General features: G+C 34.4%; 1 protein-coding gene across 5 annotated transcripts in view; it reads right to left on the reverse strand.

Moving 5' to 3' along the window:
* LOC132547492 (tumor necrosis factor alpha-induced protein 8-like) overlaps window positions 1-21245 on the reverse strand; it is a 90498-nt gene continuing 69253 nt past the window's right edge. For 4 of the 5 annotated variants that reach the window (XM_060211248.1, XM_060211247.1, XM_060211246.1 and 1 more), the window contains 3 exons: window positions 7077-7166; window positions 5376-5401; window positions 1-1813 (listed from right to left, as the gene is read on the reverse strand). In XM_060211248.1, coding sequence (XP_060067231.1) covers window positions 1245-1813; window positions 5376-5397 — 591 coding nt within the window. In that variant the 5' untranslated portion in view covers window positions 5398-5401; window positions 7077-7166 and the 3' untranslated portion in view covers window positions 1-1244. The remainder of the gene's footprint in view (window positions 1814-5375; window positions 5402-7076; window positions 7167-21245) is intronic. The other variant, XM_060211250.1, reaches the window with a different exon arrangement.

Here is a 21245-nt window from a genome sequence, read left to right on the forward strand (position 1 = left end):
TCTACGCTCAAGGCAGGTGTGTTTTTAATGAAAATGACAGAAAATTATAACTTTTTTATATCACTCTGCAAATTAATTGGCAAGCAATATCTATCAAAAAATTGAAACTCGATCTCCTGAATCGGAAATGCAACAAATAACCAACAATTACAAAAGACGGTCGGCAATTCTTTTGATTAGCATTTAATTAGTGTTAAGAGTAGCAAGGGCATTAACCTTGTAATAGAAGAAAATTACGTAACATTTACATTTAATGAATATCTTGAAAACATCAAAAAACAACTATATGCGTCACTGATAATCTGCATCAAATATTTTTAAACAATATTATAAATAAAACTGGTATTTGTTCCTTTGTAACTTGTGCCAAGTTGTTTATCATCATTAAAATCAGTCACAAACGGTCAACAATATTTCAAAATTCTGAAATAATGATTCTATAATATCTATTATGTTGTTACTGGTTCTCCATCAGTCTACCTATACTAGACATTGACTTACTGATGAACGTCATTGTTATCGTGAAATTTATTATTGAGTACCATATAAATATATGTATATCTTAGGAAAACATTTTGCATTGATATATCATTTGCTTCCTCAACATATAAAGGATATAAAATGTAGACAGAAATCACACTGATTTGAAGGCATTCTAACATGATTGAAATTAATTTGATCTGAATTATCTGTACTGTAATTACAAGCATCGGTTTTCCACACACAATATACATGGTAAACAGATGTATTGCGAAACCTTGCATGTAAATGAGAATTTAAAATCACAAACAAGATTTCCTGATGGTTTTAGATAAAACAGGTTAAGAAAAATTTTTCAGTAATGATGAAATGAAAGGATAATCATGCGGTCAAATTTCTTGCTACCTTTCATTCCAGTAACATTCCAAACATAACTATGCTATTCACAGATACATAAAACTATACGATAATTCAACTGAAATACATAATGAACACATGGGAAGAATACTGATAATAAGGAGGGAGTTCAATCCCGACAAAAGAGAAAAGAAACAAATGATACGAAAAAATTGCAGATACTAATATCTCTCAAGCAGTACATAGGTTTGTTAACTTCCATGCCTGGAATGTCATTAATTAGCAATTCACACGCAGACCTATGATATAGAACTTGTATACAGATGACATATGTGATTGCAGACTTTTATAAAACAGTGACGTCACTAATATGTGTCGAGATGATGACAATTTTGGTGACAAAGTTATCATAAATTTCCTTCGTCCATCATTTTTCTTAAATTTATTACTATATTCGCCATCAAATCACGGAATTTTCCTTCTGGTGCAAAAATCACATCCATGAGATTTTCGTCACAGAATGACTGGAATACATAGTCTACACGTCCTTTTGTCTTGTCCGTTAGATGTCGGTCTATGAGGGTGTGAAGAAGTTGTCTACATTCTTCGATGCTCGACTTAAGAAAGCCTGAATCATATGTAAACTCCACTTCATGAAAACTAATGACAGTCATTGCTAGTGAATGAAACTTTTTCTTGAATGATTCAGCCATAGCTAATTCGTCCGAATTGAATTGATCATTTCGGTATAATATTCCAACTTTTACAACAATCTTGATAAGATATTTCATCATCTTCTCAGCATCCTTTTTGTTGGAATATTCCTTGATGATTTTGTAGGTGGTGTCCAGCACCTTACTTGTCGTTTCATCAATAAAATGTTTTGCAATTGACTTGCTAGACATTTTTCCGAGGAGTTTTTTCTGAATCCGAAGACCCATTCCTCTAGAGTCAAAGCCAGCCCCTGGCTCTGCCACTGAAACACACAAAAGAATTCCTTATCAAACAATTTTAAAAGCAAACAACATGTTTTAAGATATCGTAATTTTACTGTATTGATGGAAATGATATGTTTCAATTTAGATAGATCAAAACCTTCCTACATTGATTTTACGTATATTAAGACATGATGATTTAGATCACATATATGTAAAATTCTGAAAACAAATAGTATCGAAAACAGGAAAGGTTGAAATAAGGAAATACATTGTATACATAGTAATTGTTCTAGTGAGTGACCCTATCCCTAATCTATCATTTTTCTAGTCTTAAAACACAATTTATCACCTTCAAATATCTGTACATCCATGTATGCTAGACGATGCTGTACTGATTTAGTATCTAACCGTTCCAAGTTCTTTACTGTGCATATTATACAAAACCAATAATAATCCTGATTTTTGATGTCAATACTGTGAAATGAAAGGGATGACAGAGGTATTTATCTTAGAGAGTATTACAGCAACACGCATTACAGACCCTGAACGAAACAGCAACAGCAAATATCTGATGATTAACATGACATGGAGTTGAATCTACAGAAGATGGATAGAGATATCACATGATGGCAGGTAATGAGAAATAGCGAATGACCTTATAAAGTAAAAAAATGCTCTACTTTCAGACACAAATGACAATACTGCTGTGTAAAGATAAAATTTCTGTTTCTGTATCCTGTGGGTGACTGTAGCTTATTAATGTGTAATTGACTAAGAGATCCCAGATGGATCAACAAACTATTGTTTGATCTTTATTTGTTTTTTTTTTTTTAAAAAAAGGCGTTTCCTTCTTTTAGAATGTTTTTCTGATCAGTCCCAAAATCAACAGTCCAACTAAGGACCAAGGGGAAGGTACCTATGAAATTTGACAAAATATCCATTTGATACTTCCCAAGAAAAAGCCATATTGAAAATCCAAGATGGCCATCTGTCAATCATTTTGTTTCCTTGAACAGTCCCAAAATCAAAAGGGCACAACTTGGAACCATCATATAAATGATATGAAAACGATACATTCAATACTAGAAATAACAAGAACTGTTTAAGGGCTGACAATGGACAGAGGTATCACCACAGGCCATGGACTCGCACAGAAATTTCAACAGGCCACCATTATTAGAGAATCTGCCAAAGATATTTCTGAATTTGGAGACATCAGGGTAACTAACTCAAAATAAGTGGCCCAAGGTGCCAGCACCTCTCACCTGGCTAATTCAGCTATTCAGCCTTGTGGTCAAAGATAAAAACTGTTTCTTCTGCCCTAAGGGTCTATGGCCTATGGTCTATACAAGACTGATTCCCTATCACCTAATAAAACTTCAGACCAAATATTGGCAATACCCATTCATTCCTACAAGAGGAATAGGATTTTTAAAGAAACTTAAAAAAATTCCCCTCTCAGACCCCTATGGGCCGAGAACCAATATTTCTACAAACTTGGTCCCTAAAGATGCTTTTAACCAAATTTTGTTAAAGAAATTTTAAAAAATTCCCTCTCGGACCCCTATGGGCCAAGAACCAATATTTATAAAGACTTGGTCCCTAAGGATGCTTCTTACCGAATTTTGTCAAAATCTCTTAAGTTGTTTCTGACTAATTTTTAGTAAAAAGCTGACAGATAATGGACGCTGGACAGAGGATGAAATCCCCGCCATGAAGTGAGCTGAAACAGCTTTTAATCTGCCTTGCAATAGGTATAATTCTGAACATTATAAGACTGAAAAAGATGCTGCAAATGATTTGTCAGCTTTTCATTTGTTACACGACAAAAATTTCAATGTAGCAATACTTAAAGGGAAAAAGCACATGAGAATATTAAAAGAAAAGAAAGTTTTAAAATGTTAGTTTTATTTCCCATTCAGCTTGTAAAGTTCATCTATGGATTTATCAAGTGAAAAAATTCTTCAATCCAATGTATTCCATTTTTTGATAATTGGATTTAACACTTTCATGAATTTCTCTACCAAATCACAGTATATATATCGTAATACTATCATCTGCATTTACATATGTTTTAAAACAATTTAATTGAAATTTTGAATTTATTTATAAGTAAACTACAAAATACAATCCATTACACTAGAGTTGCTTCCCTTGAAAGTCCAAAGTAATATTTATATACTTTCAGGTAAATGTTTGAAATATAAGGGGAAGCAATTATCACAGAAAGGAATAAAGAGTTTTAACAACTTCAATCAATTCATTGCAGCTATTCTTGTTTGTTTTTGTTTCCTCTTTTTGTGGGTGGGTGGGGTGGGGGGGGGGGGGGGGGACTTTCCTGAGATTATTTTCTTTTATCAAAAACAATAAACATGTCAGAAGATACTAAGACACAAATAACATTACATGCATTAATATGTATACACTACTGCTAGATATGGGAAAGATGTCAATTAAGAATAATAAATAAAAGATAAAATTTTGCTCAGAGTTACTTTGAGGCTGTGAGTGTAACTTTGTCCAGAGTTACTCTGAGACTGTGAACATAATTTTGGCCAGAGTTAATTGAAGCTGTGAATCAAGTTTTTGCAATAAAAATGTTACTGTATTTTTATTTCGATTTCCTTCCTGTTTTGCTAACTGACATAATGACAGGATAAAATTGGCCTCAAAGTCACCTGAACTTGAAGTGAAGACAATAATAAGATAAAATCAGCAATTATATCAAGGTGCCACTAAAGATTAAAAAACAAATATGAATAATCATGACCATTTTAAAAATCATCTAATATCATCTGTCACTGGTCACTTAAGGTTCATCCTCATTCTAGCCCCCAGATTGAAAGATTGGGGGCATACTGTTTTTGCGCTGTATGTTTGTCTATTGTCAACTTTAACCTTGCCCATAACTATTGCACGGTAAGAGGCAGGGCTTTCATATGTGGTGTGTGTGTTCTTTGTGACAAGACCTTTCAGGTGGTACCTTTGACCTTTGACCTACACTTGAAAAATTTTAATAATGGCCATAACTACTGGACTGTGTAGGTAGGGATTTCATATGCAGCATGTGTGTTCCTTGTGTCAACACCTTTTTAATGGTACCAAAAATTTTCACCATGTGACCTTAACCATGACCTTTGACCTACATTTGAAAGTACAAAAAAAAGTCATTATCACAATGAAGACAAAAATGTTTCACAAAGTGTTCATGTAATTGGCACATGCCTTACACCGTGCAGTTTTAATATCACACTTCAGAATTTCGTTACAACCGGGGACAGTGTTGTCATAAACACAACTTGTTTACAATTAAAATGAGAGTTAACCTTAGGAATCCAGTGAAGACACTGAAAGGTAGTTCTTACATCAATATTAACATCATAACAGTCCATTCTCAGGTTAAATTATTTATATACAGCCATAGATATATTACTGTAGATAATACTCTAGGGTAAGCAACAACATTGGATAATCAAAAATGGAAGCAACGATAACAGGTGGTTAATATTCGTCTATAATTTAGTGATACAGAAATGAAAAAAAAAAAAAAAAAAAACCACAACACACAAAACGTAAGCTAACCCTTCTTAGTAATACCACCTTCATCAGTGTGTGAAGTCATATTGCTACAAAAAAACAAAATCATATTAAAAAAAATCCAAACATTGAAACAACAAATGTACACCTCTCCATCCTCCATTATCCAAGGTTTACAAGATCTGTATTACTCTGTACACCTCTGGAAAATGTCACAGCAAAATTGGCTCCAGGAGAAAAAAAAACCTGAATAATCACAGGCTGATACAGTCTCTCTGAAGATTACAAAAGGTGTAACACCCACCTTCAAAGCCATTATAATATACTGTTATGCATGCGACCTCGAGATTCGTTTGATGTACATCAAAGGATCAAACAAGTCTTTTCGTCTTGTCCACAATGTCCAATGTGAACCTTCAATTTTGCAATGACATGTTCTTGGGGTGCAGAGAGCAAAAGTGATCATAACCCCTTGAGTAGCAAGGATGACACCTCCCTAGCACACTGGGTTAGATCATTTTCAACCAGGTAGCATAGCTGTCAACCTGTGTTATTTTCACAGTAAGTCTCCTAGCTATTCATTCCAAATCATTATACGCTGAATTTTATCTAAATTTATTAAATCTATCGAAAATGAATTAAAGTAATTGCAATACATTCCTGAGCTTGAATAAGCAGGTTTTGTCATATAGAGTTTTCTCCAGAATTTTGAAGACATTCCTTATAACGGTAAATTTTCAGTCACTTTCTCCCTCATTTCAAATCTGCAAAGTTCTAGGCTACCAATGTCATATTTGTAAATATTTTACAGTTTCACATAAACCACACAAACAAAAAGTGGCATCAATTTAATTTTGAAAATGATATACAATCTATATTTTGTATAATGTTTTGAATTTGTGCAGTGATATTTTTCACAACTTCACCAGGAAAAAAAAATATTGCTGTATTATTTCAGATTGGTCACTGCATATCGGTTATTTTCATAAACTTCCAACACCTCCAGTTTGTAATCACATGACAGCCATGTGACACTTCTTTATATATATGGAATACTAGATAGAATAAGATCACCTATTATGATGAAGAATCCATTTGATCACCATGGCATTACTTTAAACCAGCTGAGTAGAAAGGAATCAAGCTTTATACTAATGTCTGCCTATGAGCATTTTTGCTGTATTTTAACATTTATGGTTTGATGTCATGCTACCAATGTGAAAAAAAGAATTTCCATCAAATTTAAGAAATACACAACATATTGCTACCAAAGAAAGATCCTCTTTTTTTCAAATGAATCTATTTTAATCATTGTTGAAGTTGTTCTACAATAAGTCAAGTGACCAAAACCAAAGTTAAGGATGGGATTATTACAAACCAATGATTATAGTATTTGCTGGAAGTTCTACTAAAACAGTGAGGGTAGGCTAACTACAAGCAAAGGCTTATTGATAAAGGAAGTGGTAAATAAGAAATCTAAATTTTTCATTTCTTTCCAAAATTCTGTAAATATGACATTTGTTTTCAATTTTTAAATGCATATCGGATTATAATCATGTATATATAATTATAACCTTGTTTATCTGATTATAACCTTATATATACTGCAGATTCACAAGTTATAATGTTCTGAACTGTTAGATCCTTCCATATTCACTCCAATTATTGAGCAATGATTGTACATTAAGATTACAAATGACAAGGATTAGCTAAGCGAGTTGGAAAGCTGCCTTGTGATTCACACTACCAGGTGTATTTACTTACTCTTGTGTCTGGGTCACCAGACTGTTTGTAGGACTCTTATGTTAGGCCTGTGGTGGAGTTTGTCACTCAGCTGTTGCCCACTAATTACATCTGAAACGAAAAAGGTGAAAGGTCAGCAACATCAATGTATGACACATTTATAGATGAGCTTTGGGGCAGAATTAGAAAGCATGATGGCTAATTCTGTCATTGGTACATTTACATATCAAACACATCCCCTGGCTTTGATATATATATATATATATATATATAGAGAGAGAGAGAGAGAGAGAGAGAGAGAGAGAGAGAGAGAGAGAGAGAGAGAGAGAGAAAGAGAGTGAGAGAGAGAGAGAGGAGAGGGAGAGAGAGAGATAGAGAGAGAGACACAGAGACACAGAGAAGAGAGAGCGAGAGACAGAGAGACACAGAGAGAGACAGAGACAGAGAGAGAGAGAAAGAGAGTAAAAGAGACATAGAGAGACAGAGAGACAGACAGAGAGAGATAGAGAGAGAGATAGAGTATTTCTACAGAAAGGTTTTCTAATTCTAATCAAAATACAATTGTAAATATATCTTTTGAAAATGATCAGTTTACAAACGTCCACTCTTGCTTTTCATTGGCCTGGACACTGAGAAAGGAACCATTCATTAACGCTGTCTGGCTTGTATCATGGCTAGTATAGATCTAGTGAACAGCATATCACTTTCCCTTTCAAATATCTATATCACTTAGGTTTTAAAGGGACTTAAATGACAACGTAACACTCCATAGAATAACTGAAAGGAAATACACTTTAATCTTTCTTCAAAATTGAAATGACTGAAGTGTCCGATAAGAAAAGTGATCAACAACTTTATAACCTTTTATGAGATATTTCTCACATAAAAGAATATGAATTGGTCTGAAAGAGCCTTCAATTACCATTAAACAGCTAATAATTCTATCAAATGGGACATTTAAAACCTACTCCTGCTATAAACTTTAAATATATATTACACACATACTGAGGCCTGGTGTAAACTTTCAACATCGTTTCACTAACTGACCAGGTATGCTGCACAAACTAACTGACCAGGTACGCTGCACAAACTAACTGGCCAGGTACGCTGCACAATAAGTACATCTTTTTAATGCTCTTCATCTTTAATATGTCAAGTTTTCATTTTAACAAGTATTCAATACATATCTGTTCATAAATCCAGTGGGTTAACAACAACAGAGAAAACACCAATTTGTCAATAAATAGTAATTCTAATGCAAACCTAATGGAACTAGGAAAAACAATTAAGATGTAGAGGCCCTGAATAAGTCCAAGGACAAACAACCAGGTGTTTCAGAAGGATAGGCATTTTTTGCTTCATGGACGACACCTACCATGTAGATTTTGGTAAATCCAAGTAAATAATGTCATTTTACCAAATGAGAAAAAGGTAAACGACAATAGGACCACAAAGTTTGCTAATGTGCATCAAACATGCCAGAATAGAAACCGAATATTTCCACATGACATTATTGTGACGACTGCAAAACTTTCTCCCAAAATCATCATTATCAACCTGCATCTCTCAAAACCCTAAGGGCTTGGGTTAATCAGATGCGACAGAGAGGCATAATTTTGTTGTCATTTCCACCTAACTGCAATTTATATGGATAGGCTTTTTACAGGATAGGATCATTGTTTGCTAATATGAATTGCACTTCACTGCAATACTACTTTCCATTAATATTTACTCTTTAAAAGAATTTTAATTGTTTAATACATACAAAAACAAAAAAAACAGGTCTTTAAGTCTTTCTAATTCCAAAAGATAAAACAATTCAAACATTATTCCTCATGTTGACTGCTTCTTATTTTCTTCATTGATTATCTCCCCTTTCTTTATGATTTCCGTTCCTTTAAACTGATGTGTTAATGAAAATAATCTGATAGTTTTGTCACGATAATAGACCTTCTTTAATTTCGTCTATCAAGATTACTCAATACATTAATTTTGAAAGGTATCTAATATTTTCAAAGTCAGAAACATTTCCTTTAGCTATGTTGAGTCACACCTTGCAGCCTCCTATTTCTGTGATGTTTTATTACCAAGTGTAAGATAAGCATCGTTAGATTTTCATTGGACTTTGATCCCCACCCACATTTGTTAATTACAGTATGACACTAGAGCTTTCTGATCAGAAAAGATTAAAACACCATGTTTTTTAAGTAATACTGCAAAACGTACATATTTTGGTGGTGATCTTATTTCAGCACTTTTCATATTTATGTGCTAAAATTTGATTGCGCTAACTATAGTTTCTGTGTGTTGTCTATATAGCAATTGTTGTGGTGTGCTATGTCATCATTTGCTGAAGAGTAATTATGTGCTAAAATTTATTGCATCAATATATGTATATTTACATGATATCTACAGGAAATTTTAAGAAATAATTAAAAATTATGACAACTAATCCAGAATCTTTTGTTTAAAAGTTGAAGATAAGCTACAAGGATCTTAAAGAATCTCAATATCATTTCAACATATTATTATATGGTTTCAACAGATTATCTCAAACCATGATTTCAACACATTATCTCACACCATGATTTCAACACAATACCTTACACCATGATTTCAACACATTATCTCACACCATGATTTCAACAGATTACCTCACACCATGATTTCAACACATTACCTTACACCATGATTTCAACATATTACCTCACACCATGATTTCAACACATTACCTTACACCATGATTTCAACATATTACCTCACACCATGATTTCAACATGTTACCTTACACCATGATTTCAACATATTACCTTACACCATGATTTCAACACATTACCTTACACCATGATTTCAACATATTACCTCACACCATGATTTCAACATATTACCTCACACCATGATTTCAACACATTGCCTTACACCATGATTTCAACACATTATCTTACACCATGATTTCAACACATTACCTTACACCATGATTTCAACACATTACCTTATACCATGATTATAACATATTACCTTACACCATGGTTTCAACACATTACCTTACACCATGATTTCAACATATTACCTCACACCATGATTTCAACACATTACCTTACACCATGATTTCAACATATTACCTTACACCATGATTTCAACATTTACCTTACACCATGATTTCAACATATTACCTCACACCATGATTTCAACATATTACCTTACACCATGATTTCAACACATTACCTTACACCATGATTTCAACACATTACCTCACACCATGATTTCAACATCAAGAGTAAGTTTAAATGAGTGTTTTTTCTGTCTTTTGATAAGCCCACCTTCTTACTGAAGTTCTGTCAGGTTGAGTAATTAAGTTTAGCTACCAAGTATAGACAGTTGACTTGGTCAAACCATGTATCATCTGATCAGAAAACGATGTTGTTTTACCATGGTGTGTCCAGAAAAAAATTACCAAAACACTTTTAATTAATGAGAGACAGACATGAAAATCCAAATCCCTGTTGGGCTTGTTTGAAAATCAAGACCAAATATTTATAAGAAAAACTTACTGGTACCGAATTCCTTTTGGTATCAGTCATACTTGTTTATATCAAGGAAGGAAAGGTACTTGATTAGAGATAACTGCACTGGTTGCTTGATTCACAAACATTTCCCGACACCTGACATCAACAATATGTAACTAGAATGATTTACAACTTTATATCATTATTTTCATCTAGCAATTACGTGGCAAACTCATGCACTTCCACAAATGTTCGGCATGTACAAAATAAGAACAGACCATGGCTAATTGTGAGCAGCTGGTTTAGTCAGTATAGATTAACGACATCTTGAATATTACATTTAGTTACTATTCAGAATGGACATATATTTGCCAACTGTATAATGCAGTGCTGCAATTCTACAGCGAAAATGTTGCTTAGGTTTGCATGAAGATCTGCAGTGTTTTAATTCTTTGTGTTTCTTTCATCACTCTACATCAATGTATGTAAGTGTGTATCTTATTTCATTTTTTGAAAAAAAATGATTTCTTTAAAAAAAAAAAGAAGTCTGCATTGCTATGTGTATATTTAAGGTAATATCCTTCCGGTGTCATGCATAAAAAGTACCCTTACTAAAAAGTACCTGGCTACTTTTTATGCATGCTACCCAAGGGATGGGGATTAAGAGAGTGGAATGGATCGCCATTGACTTAACGATTGTTTTGTGAGCATTTGGTTAATATTGAGGTCAATGGATAGGTTGGGAGGGGGTGGGGAACTTTTTATTCAGGAGAGAGGGAGGTGGTTACATTTTAGTCAGTGTAAAAACAGTATACCTTATATGCAGAAGGTACATTTGTTGCATTACGCGGTTGACAGCAGGATAAATATGGTACATGGAGTCTTAAGAACAAAGTGTATATTCATCATTAAATAATGTATTGTTTCTAATAATCACCCAACTCTTATTCAATTTTCTAACGCATTACTATCAAAGTAAATAATACAGCAAATACGTTAAATGTAAAGACTTCAGTCAGCCATTAATATCTAAATTTACATAAAAGCATCAGAAACTGAAATTCATATTTCATTTATTAAAGGAAACATCTCATCTACAGAATTTTCACATACAAGTATTTGTAACATGTCTTTTCTTTAAAATTGAATCACAAGTACTTTTATATATATATATATATATATATATATATATATAAAAAGTTAAGTGATTTTTACACCCACCTCAGATATGAATGACATTTTACATCTGTTTTACACAATAACAACCATTGGATTAATAATACAACTTCCTCTTATTTCAAGTTATAAACTTTTTGATCCAACTTCTGTTTAGATATCAAAATATTTTTCAAGTGATCATGCATATTTGTTGTTTCCGCTGATTAAAGTGACAAAATATATTAAATAAGATGATCTTTTTCTCTTTGATCTGAATGGAAATCAATACCAACATTCCAGAAAACAGTATTTGTAGTTTGTGTTTGATTACAGATCAATTCAAATTTTAATATGAATTATGTGATGCCACATGTTCCACCTTTCCTTCTTACAGTATTGAATTAAACTATGTTCTTAAACTTTACTGACAGAGTTAGTATCTAAATAACCATATAAAAATTTTTCAAGATTTCAATTAATATCTCTGTGTGTGTGCCTGTGCCAGATGTTCAACAAGAGGTCCATAGGGCCTGTATTATGCATCTGTTTCTTTTGTTATATGACTTTACCAATATTAACATACTCACTAAAAACCAAGGTCCCAGCCATCTTGTACATTGTATTTACCAGAACACTTCACTAAATCCAATGAGGCTACTATCCCCCTCCCTCCTGTGATGCAAGGTAGTCTGTGATTCTGATAGTTAAAAAAAGTGCTATCTTCATTATGTGTCCTTGCACAAGACATTAATCCCCAGCTGCTCTGAATAGCAGGTGACAGACCTCCTGTATTTTGTTCAGTGAGGTAACTATCAACTTCTATGAAGAGACCCTACCTCAAAACAACCCAAGCTGTTCAGAGGGTGGTAAACCCAACAAAACAAGATTTTTTACTTCAAATGTAAGGACTGTCAGCACACTGATGATGCTGGGTACTGTAGTTATTACAGAATATTTGGAAAGTCTCCACTTATCTACTGGAAAGTCTCCACTTATCTACTGGAAAGTCTTCTACTGGAAAGTCTCCACTTATCTACTGGAAAGTCTTCTACTGGAAAGTCTCCACTTATCTACTGGAAAGTCTCCACTTATCTACTGGAAAGTCTTCTACTGGAAAGTTTCCACTTATCTACTGGAAAGTTTCCACTTATCTACTGGAAAGTCTTCTACTGGAAAGTTTCCACTTATCTACTGGAAAGTCTTCTACTGGAAAGTTTCCACTTATCTACTGGAAAGTCTCCACTTATCTACTGGAAAGTCTGGAAAGTCTTCTACTGGAAAGTTTCCACTTATCTACTGGAAAGTTTCCACTTATCTACTGGAAAGTTTCCACTTATCTACTGGAAAGTCTCCACTTATCTACTGGAAAGTTTCCACTTATCTACTGGAAAGTTTCCACTTATCTACTGGAAAGTCTTCTACTGGAAAGTTTCCACTTATCTACTGGAAAGTCTCCACTTATCTACTGGAAAGTCTCCACTTATCTACTGGAAAGTTTCCACTTATCTACTGGAAAGTTTCCACTTATCTTTCCACTTATCTACTGGAAAGTCTCCACTTATCTACCAACTGGAAAGTCTCCTGAATGAAAGTTTCAACCTTCAAAACTCTGTTCAAACAGACTTGGAGTTGAATCATTAATCGTTAATGAAATACATAAGAACTACTATCTATTTTCATGGCATATCTACTGGAAAGTCTACCATGAATGCAGTTGGTAACAACCTGAAAGTTCTTCTACTGGAAAGCAAGCATTCAGGAAAGTTTCAATTGAATTTCAAACAAAACCAATTGATGAATCACTGGAAAGTCCCCCATCGATTGAAAGAACTTATCTAGCAAACAAAAAAATCTTGGAAAGTGTAGATCACATGAAACATGATACACCGCTAAAGTGAATTTCAGTGACAGGTAGTGTAGGAGCTGGAAAGTTTCCCTGAACAAGACAGTAGAAGGAGAGACGGAAAATAGCACAAAACTGAAAGTCCCACCCTCCCCAGTTAGTTCTCTATGAGAAATCAAAAATCTATGATGAGAAATGACAACATGGAAAGTTATATATTACATATCTGATGATCCAATATCATGGTTAAAGTTATTTTCAAGGAACTGGATCTTTCTGGAAACAACTTTTTAGGAAAGTTTCCAATTAAATAAATTTTACTTGGAAAAAACTAAAATTAGAAATTTTTTAAAAAAAAGTATACCATGCTATCTCACTGCAACAAAAACATTGGAAAAGGAAACTATGGAAAGTCTCAAGTTACACTGGAAACTTTATACTGGAAAGGTAAGCTTGTCTGGAAAGACACAGAAATACTGGAAAGTTTCCACTAATCTACTGGAAAGTCTTCTACTGGAAAGGCCACTTATCTACTGGAAAGTCTTGTCTGGAAATCTACTGGAAAGTTTCCACTTATCTACTGGAAAGTCTCCAGTTAGGTCAAGTGATACATTATCTACTGGAAAGTTTCAACTTTCTGGCAAACTTATTCTTTTCCATCTAGTGAAGTCTGGAAAGTCATCCAAGTTTCCAAAATTACAGAAATTACCCTTAATTGAAAGTCTGGAAATTCTCAAAGTCTGTGTTGAAAACGAAAGTTTCCACTTATCACTGGAAAGTTTCCACTTATCACTGGAAAGTTTCCACTTATCTCTGTGTACACCTGGAAAGTCTCCACTTATCTACTGGAAAGTCTCCACTTATCTACTGGAAAGTCTGAAACGAAAGTTTTCAGTTTGCAGCATGAGGAAAGAAACATGGAAAGTCTATATTGTTATAGGAAAGTCTCCTACATTGAAAGTTAAGAAAGTTTCCAATCCTGGAAAGTTCCACACACTGGAAAGTCTCCACTTATCTATGGAAAGTCTCCACTTAATGGAAAGTTGCCAGACACTGGAAAGTTAATGGAAAGTTTCCACTTATCTACTGGAAAGTCTCCACTTATCTACAGGAAAGTCTCCATTTACCAACTGGAAAGTCTCCTGAATGAAACTTTCAACCTTCAAAACTCTGTTCAAACAGACTTGGAGTTGAATCATTAATCGTTAATGAAATACATAAGAACTACTTATCATTTTCATGGCATATACGATACCATGAATGCAGTTGGTAACAACCTGACATTCTTCACGAAGCACAGCATTCAGGATCAATTGAATTTCAAACAAAACCAATTGATGAATCACAGTCCCCCATCGATTGAGAACTTATTAGCAAACAAAAAAAATCTTTGGTGTAGATCACATGAAACATGATACACCGCTAAAGTGAATTTCAGTGACAGGTAGTGTAGGAGCTGGAGCCTGAACAAGACAGTAGAAGGAGAGACGGACATAGCACAAAACTGTAGTCCCACCCTCCCCAGTTAGTTCTCTATGAGAAATCAAAAATCTATGATGAGAAATGACAACATCGTAATTATATATTACATATCTGATGATCAATATAACCATGGTTAAAGTTATTTTCAAGGAATGTGATCTTTCACAACTTTTTAGGATTGAATTAAATAAATTTTACTTAAAAAACTAAAATTAGATTTTTTAAAAAAAAGTATACCATGCTATCTCACTGCAACAAAAACATTGGAAAGGAAACTATAGTCAAGTTACACAACTTTGATACTGGAGGTAAGCTTGTCTAGACACAGAAATAGAGAAAGATTGGTCCGATAATTCCTGATCATGGGGCCCATACTATTGTAGGTAGCAAACAACTGAGAGGTCTTCCCTCCCAGCAGTTAGGCAAGTGATACATCACAACAAGAACGATACAACTTTCTGGCAAACTATTCTTTTCCAGCTAGTGATGTCTGGTCATCCAATTCCAAAATTACAGATTACTCTTAATTGTACAATTCTCACAGTCTGTGTTGAACGAAAAAATATGACATGAGTCGAGGACACTAATTTATCAGACTGTGTACACCGTAACAAGAATTTCCCTGTAAATGAAACGGTTTTCATTTGCAGCATGAGGGAAACATGGTGTCTATATTGTTATAGGATTTGTCCTACATTGGTTAAGATTAATCCTGTGGTTCACACGCAATGCCTGCCAATATCTCCCAATATGTTGCCAGACACTGTTAATAACACCACAAGGTAGAAGAAGGGCAATCCTGTTCTATTGATTTCAAAATCAAAGATATGTCATCTTTTCAATGTCCCGCTTTGTAGGATGTCATGTTTACAATGTCATGTTGTCGATATCATATTTTTGGATGTCATGTTTTTTATGCAACATTTCCAATGTCACATTGTATATGTCATGTTTTCAATGTCATGCTATCAATGTCACATTCTGGATGTCATGTTGTCAATTTCACTTTTTAGATGTCATATTTTCAAAGTCACACTGTCAATGTACCATTTTCAATGTCATGTTGTCAATGTCATATTTTAGATGTCAAGTTTTCTATATCACATTTTCAATATCATGTTATTGCCAACTGTATGAAAAAAAAGGTCACATTATCAAATTATTCAGACTGACATAAAATGGTTTGATTGTATTTCAGGAGTAATACTGAATTATAGATATTTTGGTAAAAAGATAATTCCATGGAGTATAATGGCTTCTCATTTCTGTCATTTAGAGCTACTTAATAATGAATGGAAGACCTTCAAAATGATATAACCATGGTAACAGATAATATTATCAGGTGGTATTTTTAATTGACAATAATTGTCTATCTACATTAAGTCAATGTAAAACAAAGTTCAATACTGTTTATATGATGAGAAAAACTAGGGAGTCCTATTAATTCATACCTACAGTTTCTATGTATGAAAACTTTACCACATCACCCTTCTATGAAATACATTAAGGACCACAATTTCTTGTCCTCAATCAAAATGTGTGTCTAATATAGCTTGTACATGAACCATCAATCTTCTTGACAGAAAATGAGTGTCTGTATTTATCCCACCATACACCTTCGCCTGCTAATAAGTCAATCAATGCTTATTGATGTTAAGTAGAATAACAGAAAAAATTCTATTTCAATGTCCTGTAATAAGCCCATCCATTCAGTAGAATGATAAACCACTGTTACTTCAATGTCCTGTTATAAGCCCATCCATTCAGTAGAATGACAAACCAATGCTACTTCAATGTCCTGTAATATGCCCATCCATTCATTAGAATGATAAACCAATGCTACTTCAATGTCCTGTAATAAGCCCATCCCATCCATTCACTAGAATGACAAACCAATACTACTTCAATGTCCTGTAATAAGCCCATCCCATCCATTCACTAGAATGACAACCAATGCTACATTGTTATTTCAATGTCCTGTAATAAGCCCACCCCTTGACTTTCTGAGTAAGACTGAAAGTACATGATGGCATGTGTTGGTTCCCTGGTCTTACTGATAGTAAGTAAAATAAGAACAAATTTACATGTACAGTCGAACCCACTTAATTTCAACTTGATTATATTGAAAAACCAGTTAATTTGAAATAGAAAAATAATTCCCGTCAAAATGTCTTCTTTGTCTTAGTATTTTCACCTCGTTCAATCTGATATCGGTTAATCTGAAATCCTGCATTATCTGAAAGGTAAACACTGGCCCTAAACAGTACTAATGAACTGTTTTCACATTGCTTGATTTGAAGGCCACCCTGGCACCCGTGAGCTTTGACACCACGCTATATCTCTAGTTCAATGTCCAGGTTAAAATATGATACAAAAGAAATAAACTATGAGTATCAATCAATGAACTGTGTTTGTTATTTGAACAAATGTTTTGGTTAGCGTAACTTTGTAGGTAGGAGAGAGCAACAGGTGTTTTACAATGACTTCGTCCAGCAAGAAGTGTAAAAAAAATGACAAAAAATACAAACTTATTCAAGCTGTAGATAGACTACTAAGCTGTTTCTAATGAAATATTATTAAACTGTAAAAAAGAACGTCTTTATATGCTTTGTTTCATCATTAATGTCTGATAGGCCTAGGTTCTAGAAAAGAATCTGAAGATTTTTTTCATTCCCCTGAGAATTTCGACAAAACCAGGTTTGACTGTATATATTAGGAATGCACAAGAATAACATTTACCATTTAGCAGCCCTGTCTTTTCTTGAGTGTTTTCTTTACTAGCAAAAATTTTTGTTTTTATTATTTTTTTAACCATTACACCAGATAAAAGTACATATTGTGATGGCAAGAGAGGTAGGAATGTTTAAACAGAAATGCTACTGCGGATGTCAGAAGCAATTCTAAAGTACAAACCAATCCTAAAAGTACCCTCATCTAAACCAAAAGTACCAGTCATTAGTTACTGATAAACCATACACTTCCCTAATGTTTAGTCTGTTCACACTCCTCACCAGCTCACAATAGGTCTGTATTTATAAGGGCTGCACTCATCAAACTGGAATCTCAATATTATCTAAATTTAAATTTGATTTTGACTACTAACTTGTCAATAAAATTCGTTGACTGTGATATGTAATACAGAGAACACCGTCTAGAAACTATTTGTCATCACAGATATAACTATGAGGGTTTAAATTTTTATTTGAAGTTTTAGAAAATCCTCTTATGTGAATCACAATGATCCATGATTAATCATGATTCATGCTACAATATTTCCATATTGAGACCTGAAACCTTACACATCAGCTGGTAAAATGGATGGACATGAACCGTAAAAATCAATCAATCAATTTTTTTAAAAAATATCAGCGTCTGTATTCAATGCCTATTTATATACACAAAACTATACTATAAATTCACATTTTACATACACAAAATGAATTCCTTTTTAAATGAAATTCAAAGCCTTGGCAACAGTTTTAACAAATTGAATATAAGATTTTGATTGGATGGTTCGGGGACAAGTTTTCTGTCTCCATGATTCTTCCCATTGTCCGGTATCGTCGATGAACGTCAGTGTTGTGGTGATGTGTAAATATCATGCATATATATATATATATATGTAAATATCAGATGCAGGAGTACCGATATTAATAATATTTTCATCATAAAGAGAAATTTTTCATCGTGTATTGTACATGCAGTATTTCCTCCTTTCTTACAAACAAAACACTGCTGTTTCTGCTGTACTCAATTTATTAGATGGACTTGCATTGATCTCAGAGTGACCGCTAATCCTGTAAAGCACTATATAGTTATCCAGGGAATCTGCCTGATCTATAAAGGACCTATCAGGAAAAACCTTGTAATATGGACTAGATCAGAAAATGAAACATCTCAGGTGCATAATAAGAGGCCTAAAGGGCCTTAAGGTCACCTTGTTACAATGCTCCCTGGAATGTGTGATAGAAGTAATCTTGTTAAAAAAAAAATTAAGATAACTTGTACAACAATGCGCATGTAATGTAAATGTAAACTATGCATAATATTACCTGCCATCCCATGCCAAGGCTTCTAACCAGCTTGAAATAAAAGAAATTGCATCCAAAAATGTATTTTTCCTATATAAACTCTTCCATCCATGAACAGTATTTAACAGATTGTATCATATCTGGGTAATTAAAAGATCATTAAAATAACAGTAAATCTGACTACTTTTGACCCCGCCCACCTGCCACTGCGGGTTGGACAGAATCAATATGTACAGAATCATCAAGGTGTCATCTTATATGAATAATTCTAACCATTAGCTCGAACTATTTAAAATAAAAAATAAACAAATTAGGCTCAAATATGTAATTTTCCTGTATAAACTATGGTAAACTTAAACCCCTTCTCAGGGGATGAGGTGAGACAACGGGGTCATGAAATTTACAGCTGGAGTGAAACACCTTAAGCCACTTTCATCTAAAAATAATATTAGGTTCTACCTCATTGGTATATTGAAAAGAAGATTTTTTAATTTCAGTCAAAGTTGACCCCTTTTTTGGGACCCGCCCATCAGCCCCTGGGGGTCAGCCAGGGTCAATATGTGTGTATCATAAAAATGTCATATCATAGTAACCATTCTAACCAAGTTTAAATTATTTCTAATAGAAAGTTAACAAATTATGTTCAAAACTGACTGACCCACTTTACCCACCCAGTGCTTAAGGGTACAGATTGACCCACTCTACCCAGCCAGTGTTGTATCAGACAGACTTACTCACTCTACCCACCCAGTGTTTAAGGGTACAGACTGACCCACTCTACCCAACCAGTGCTTAAGGGTACAGATTGACTCACTCTACCCACCCAGTGTTTAAATGGACAGACAACCCACTCTACTCAACCAGTGTTTAAGGAGACAGACTTACTCACTCTACCCAACCAGTGTTTTAGTGGACAGACTTATTCACTCTACCCAACCAGTGTTTTAGTGGACAGACGACCCACTCTACCCATCCAGTGTTTAAGGGTACAGATTGACCCACTTTACCCACCCAGTGCTTAAGGTTACAGATTGACCCACTCTACCCAGCCAGTGTTTTATTGGACAGACTTACTCACTCTATGCACCCAGTGTTTAAGGGTACAGACTGACCCACTCTACCCAACCAGTGCTTAAGGGTACAGATTGACTCACTCTACCCACCCAGTGTTTAAATGGACAGACAACCCACTCTACTCAACCAGTCTACCCAGTCTGTGTTTAAGGGTACAGATTGACCCACTCTACCCACCCAGTGTTAAAGGGTACAGATTGACCCACTCTACTCGGCCAGTGTTTTAGTGGACAGACAACCCAATCTACCCATCCAGTGTTATAGGGTACAGATTGACTCACTCTACCCACCCAGTGTTATAGGGGACAGATTGACCCACTCTACCCACCCAGTGTTATAGGGGACAGATTGACCCACTCCACCCACCCAGTGTTATAGGGGACAGATTGACCCATTCCACCCAGCCAGTGTTATAAGGGACTGACAGGCCTATCATTTTGACAGTATTTCAGGGAACAGGTGGCCAAATTATCAAGGGTTCAAGGAAAGTGAACTGTGGAGTATGACTTACCACACTTACGGAGATATATCCGGTTTATCCTTCCCTTTGATAGGCAGAACAACCACACTGTTAATACATTATCTAATATCAAGTGTCATACACACGGAAAACTTTTAATAACTGTTCCCGCCTGAATCAGTCACAACTCAACTAGATCGAGTTTCCTGTCTTTAGGTTTTAATTCACAATACATTAATGACTTTTACATGGGATTGTGCTATCCATCATGTATTTATCACTGTTGACTGGAGCACTGTAGGCTTAAATATATCCTATCAGGCCCTTCCACTGTTTATAACCCTCTACTTCAGTCTTATTCCTGGACTGTTACAATATCACAGCAGCACATCAAAATTACTAACAATCTCATTCCTTCCTGGCTTGTTATAGGATAACATCATCTAGGGGAGATAATCTCTTGAATTTTTAGATTATTTCATGGCTTTATGGCCAATAGATCCAGTTTATTTGTAGGCTGATAATGACAAAAGATGCCAATTGCTGTGGGTGGAGATAAGCCAAATCCACTCCGCATACAAATTGAGATAGATACCAATGATATTGTAATACAAGCTAGTCTCTTAAGATATGCAT

This window comes from Ylistrum balloti, unplaced genomic scaffold (assembly GCF_031769215.1).
Source record: "Ylistrum balloti isolate Yb309-2 unplaced genomic scaffold, AGI_CSIRO_Ybal_v1 Utg369958, whole genome shotgun sequence".
Taxonomy (NCBI): domain Eukaryota; kingdom Metazoa; phylum Mollusca; class Bivalvia; order Pectinida; family Pectinidae; genus Ylistrum; species Ylistrum balloti.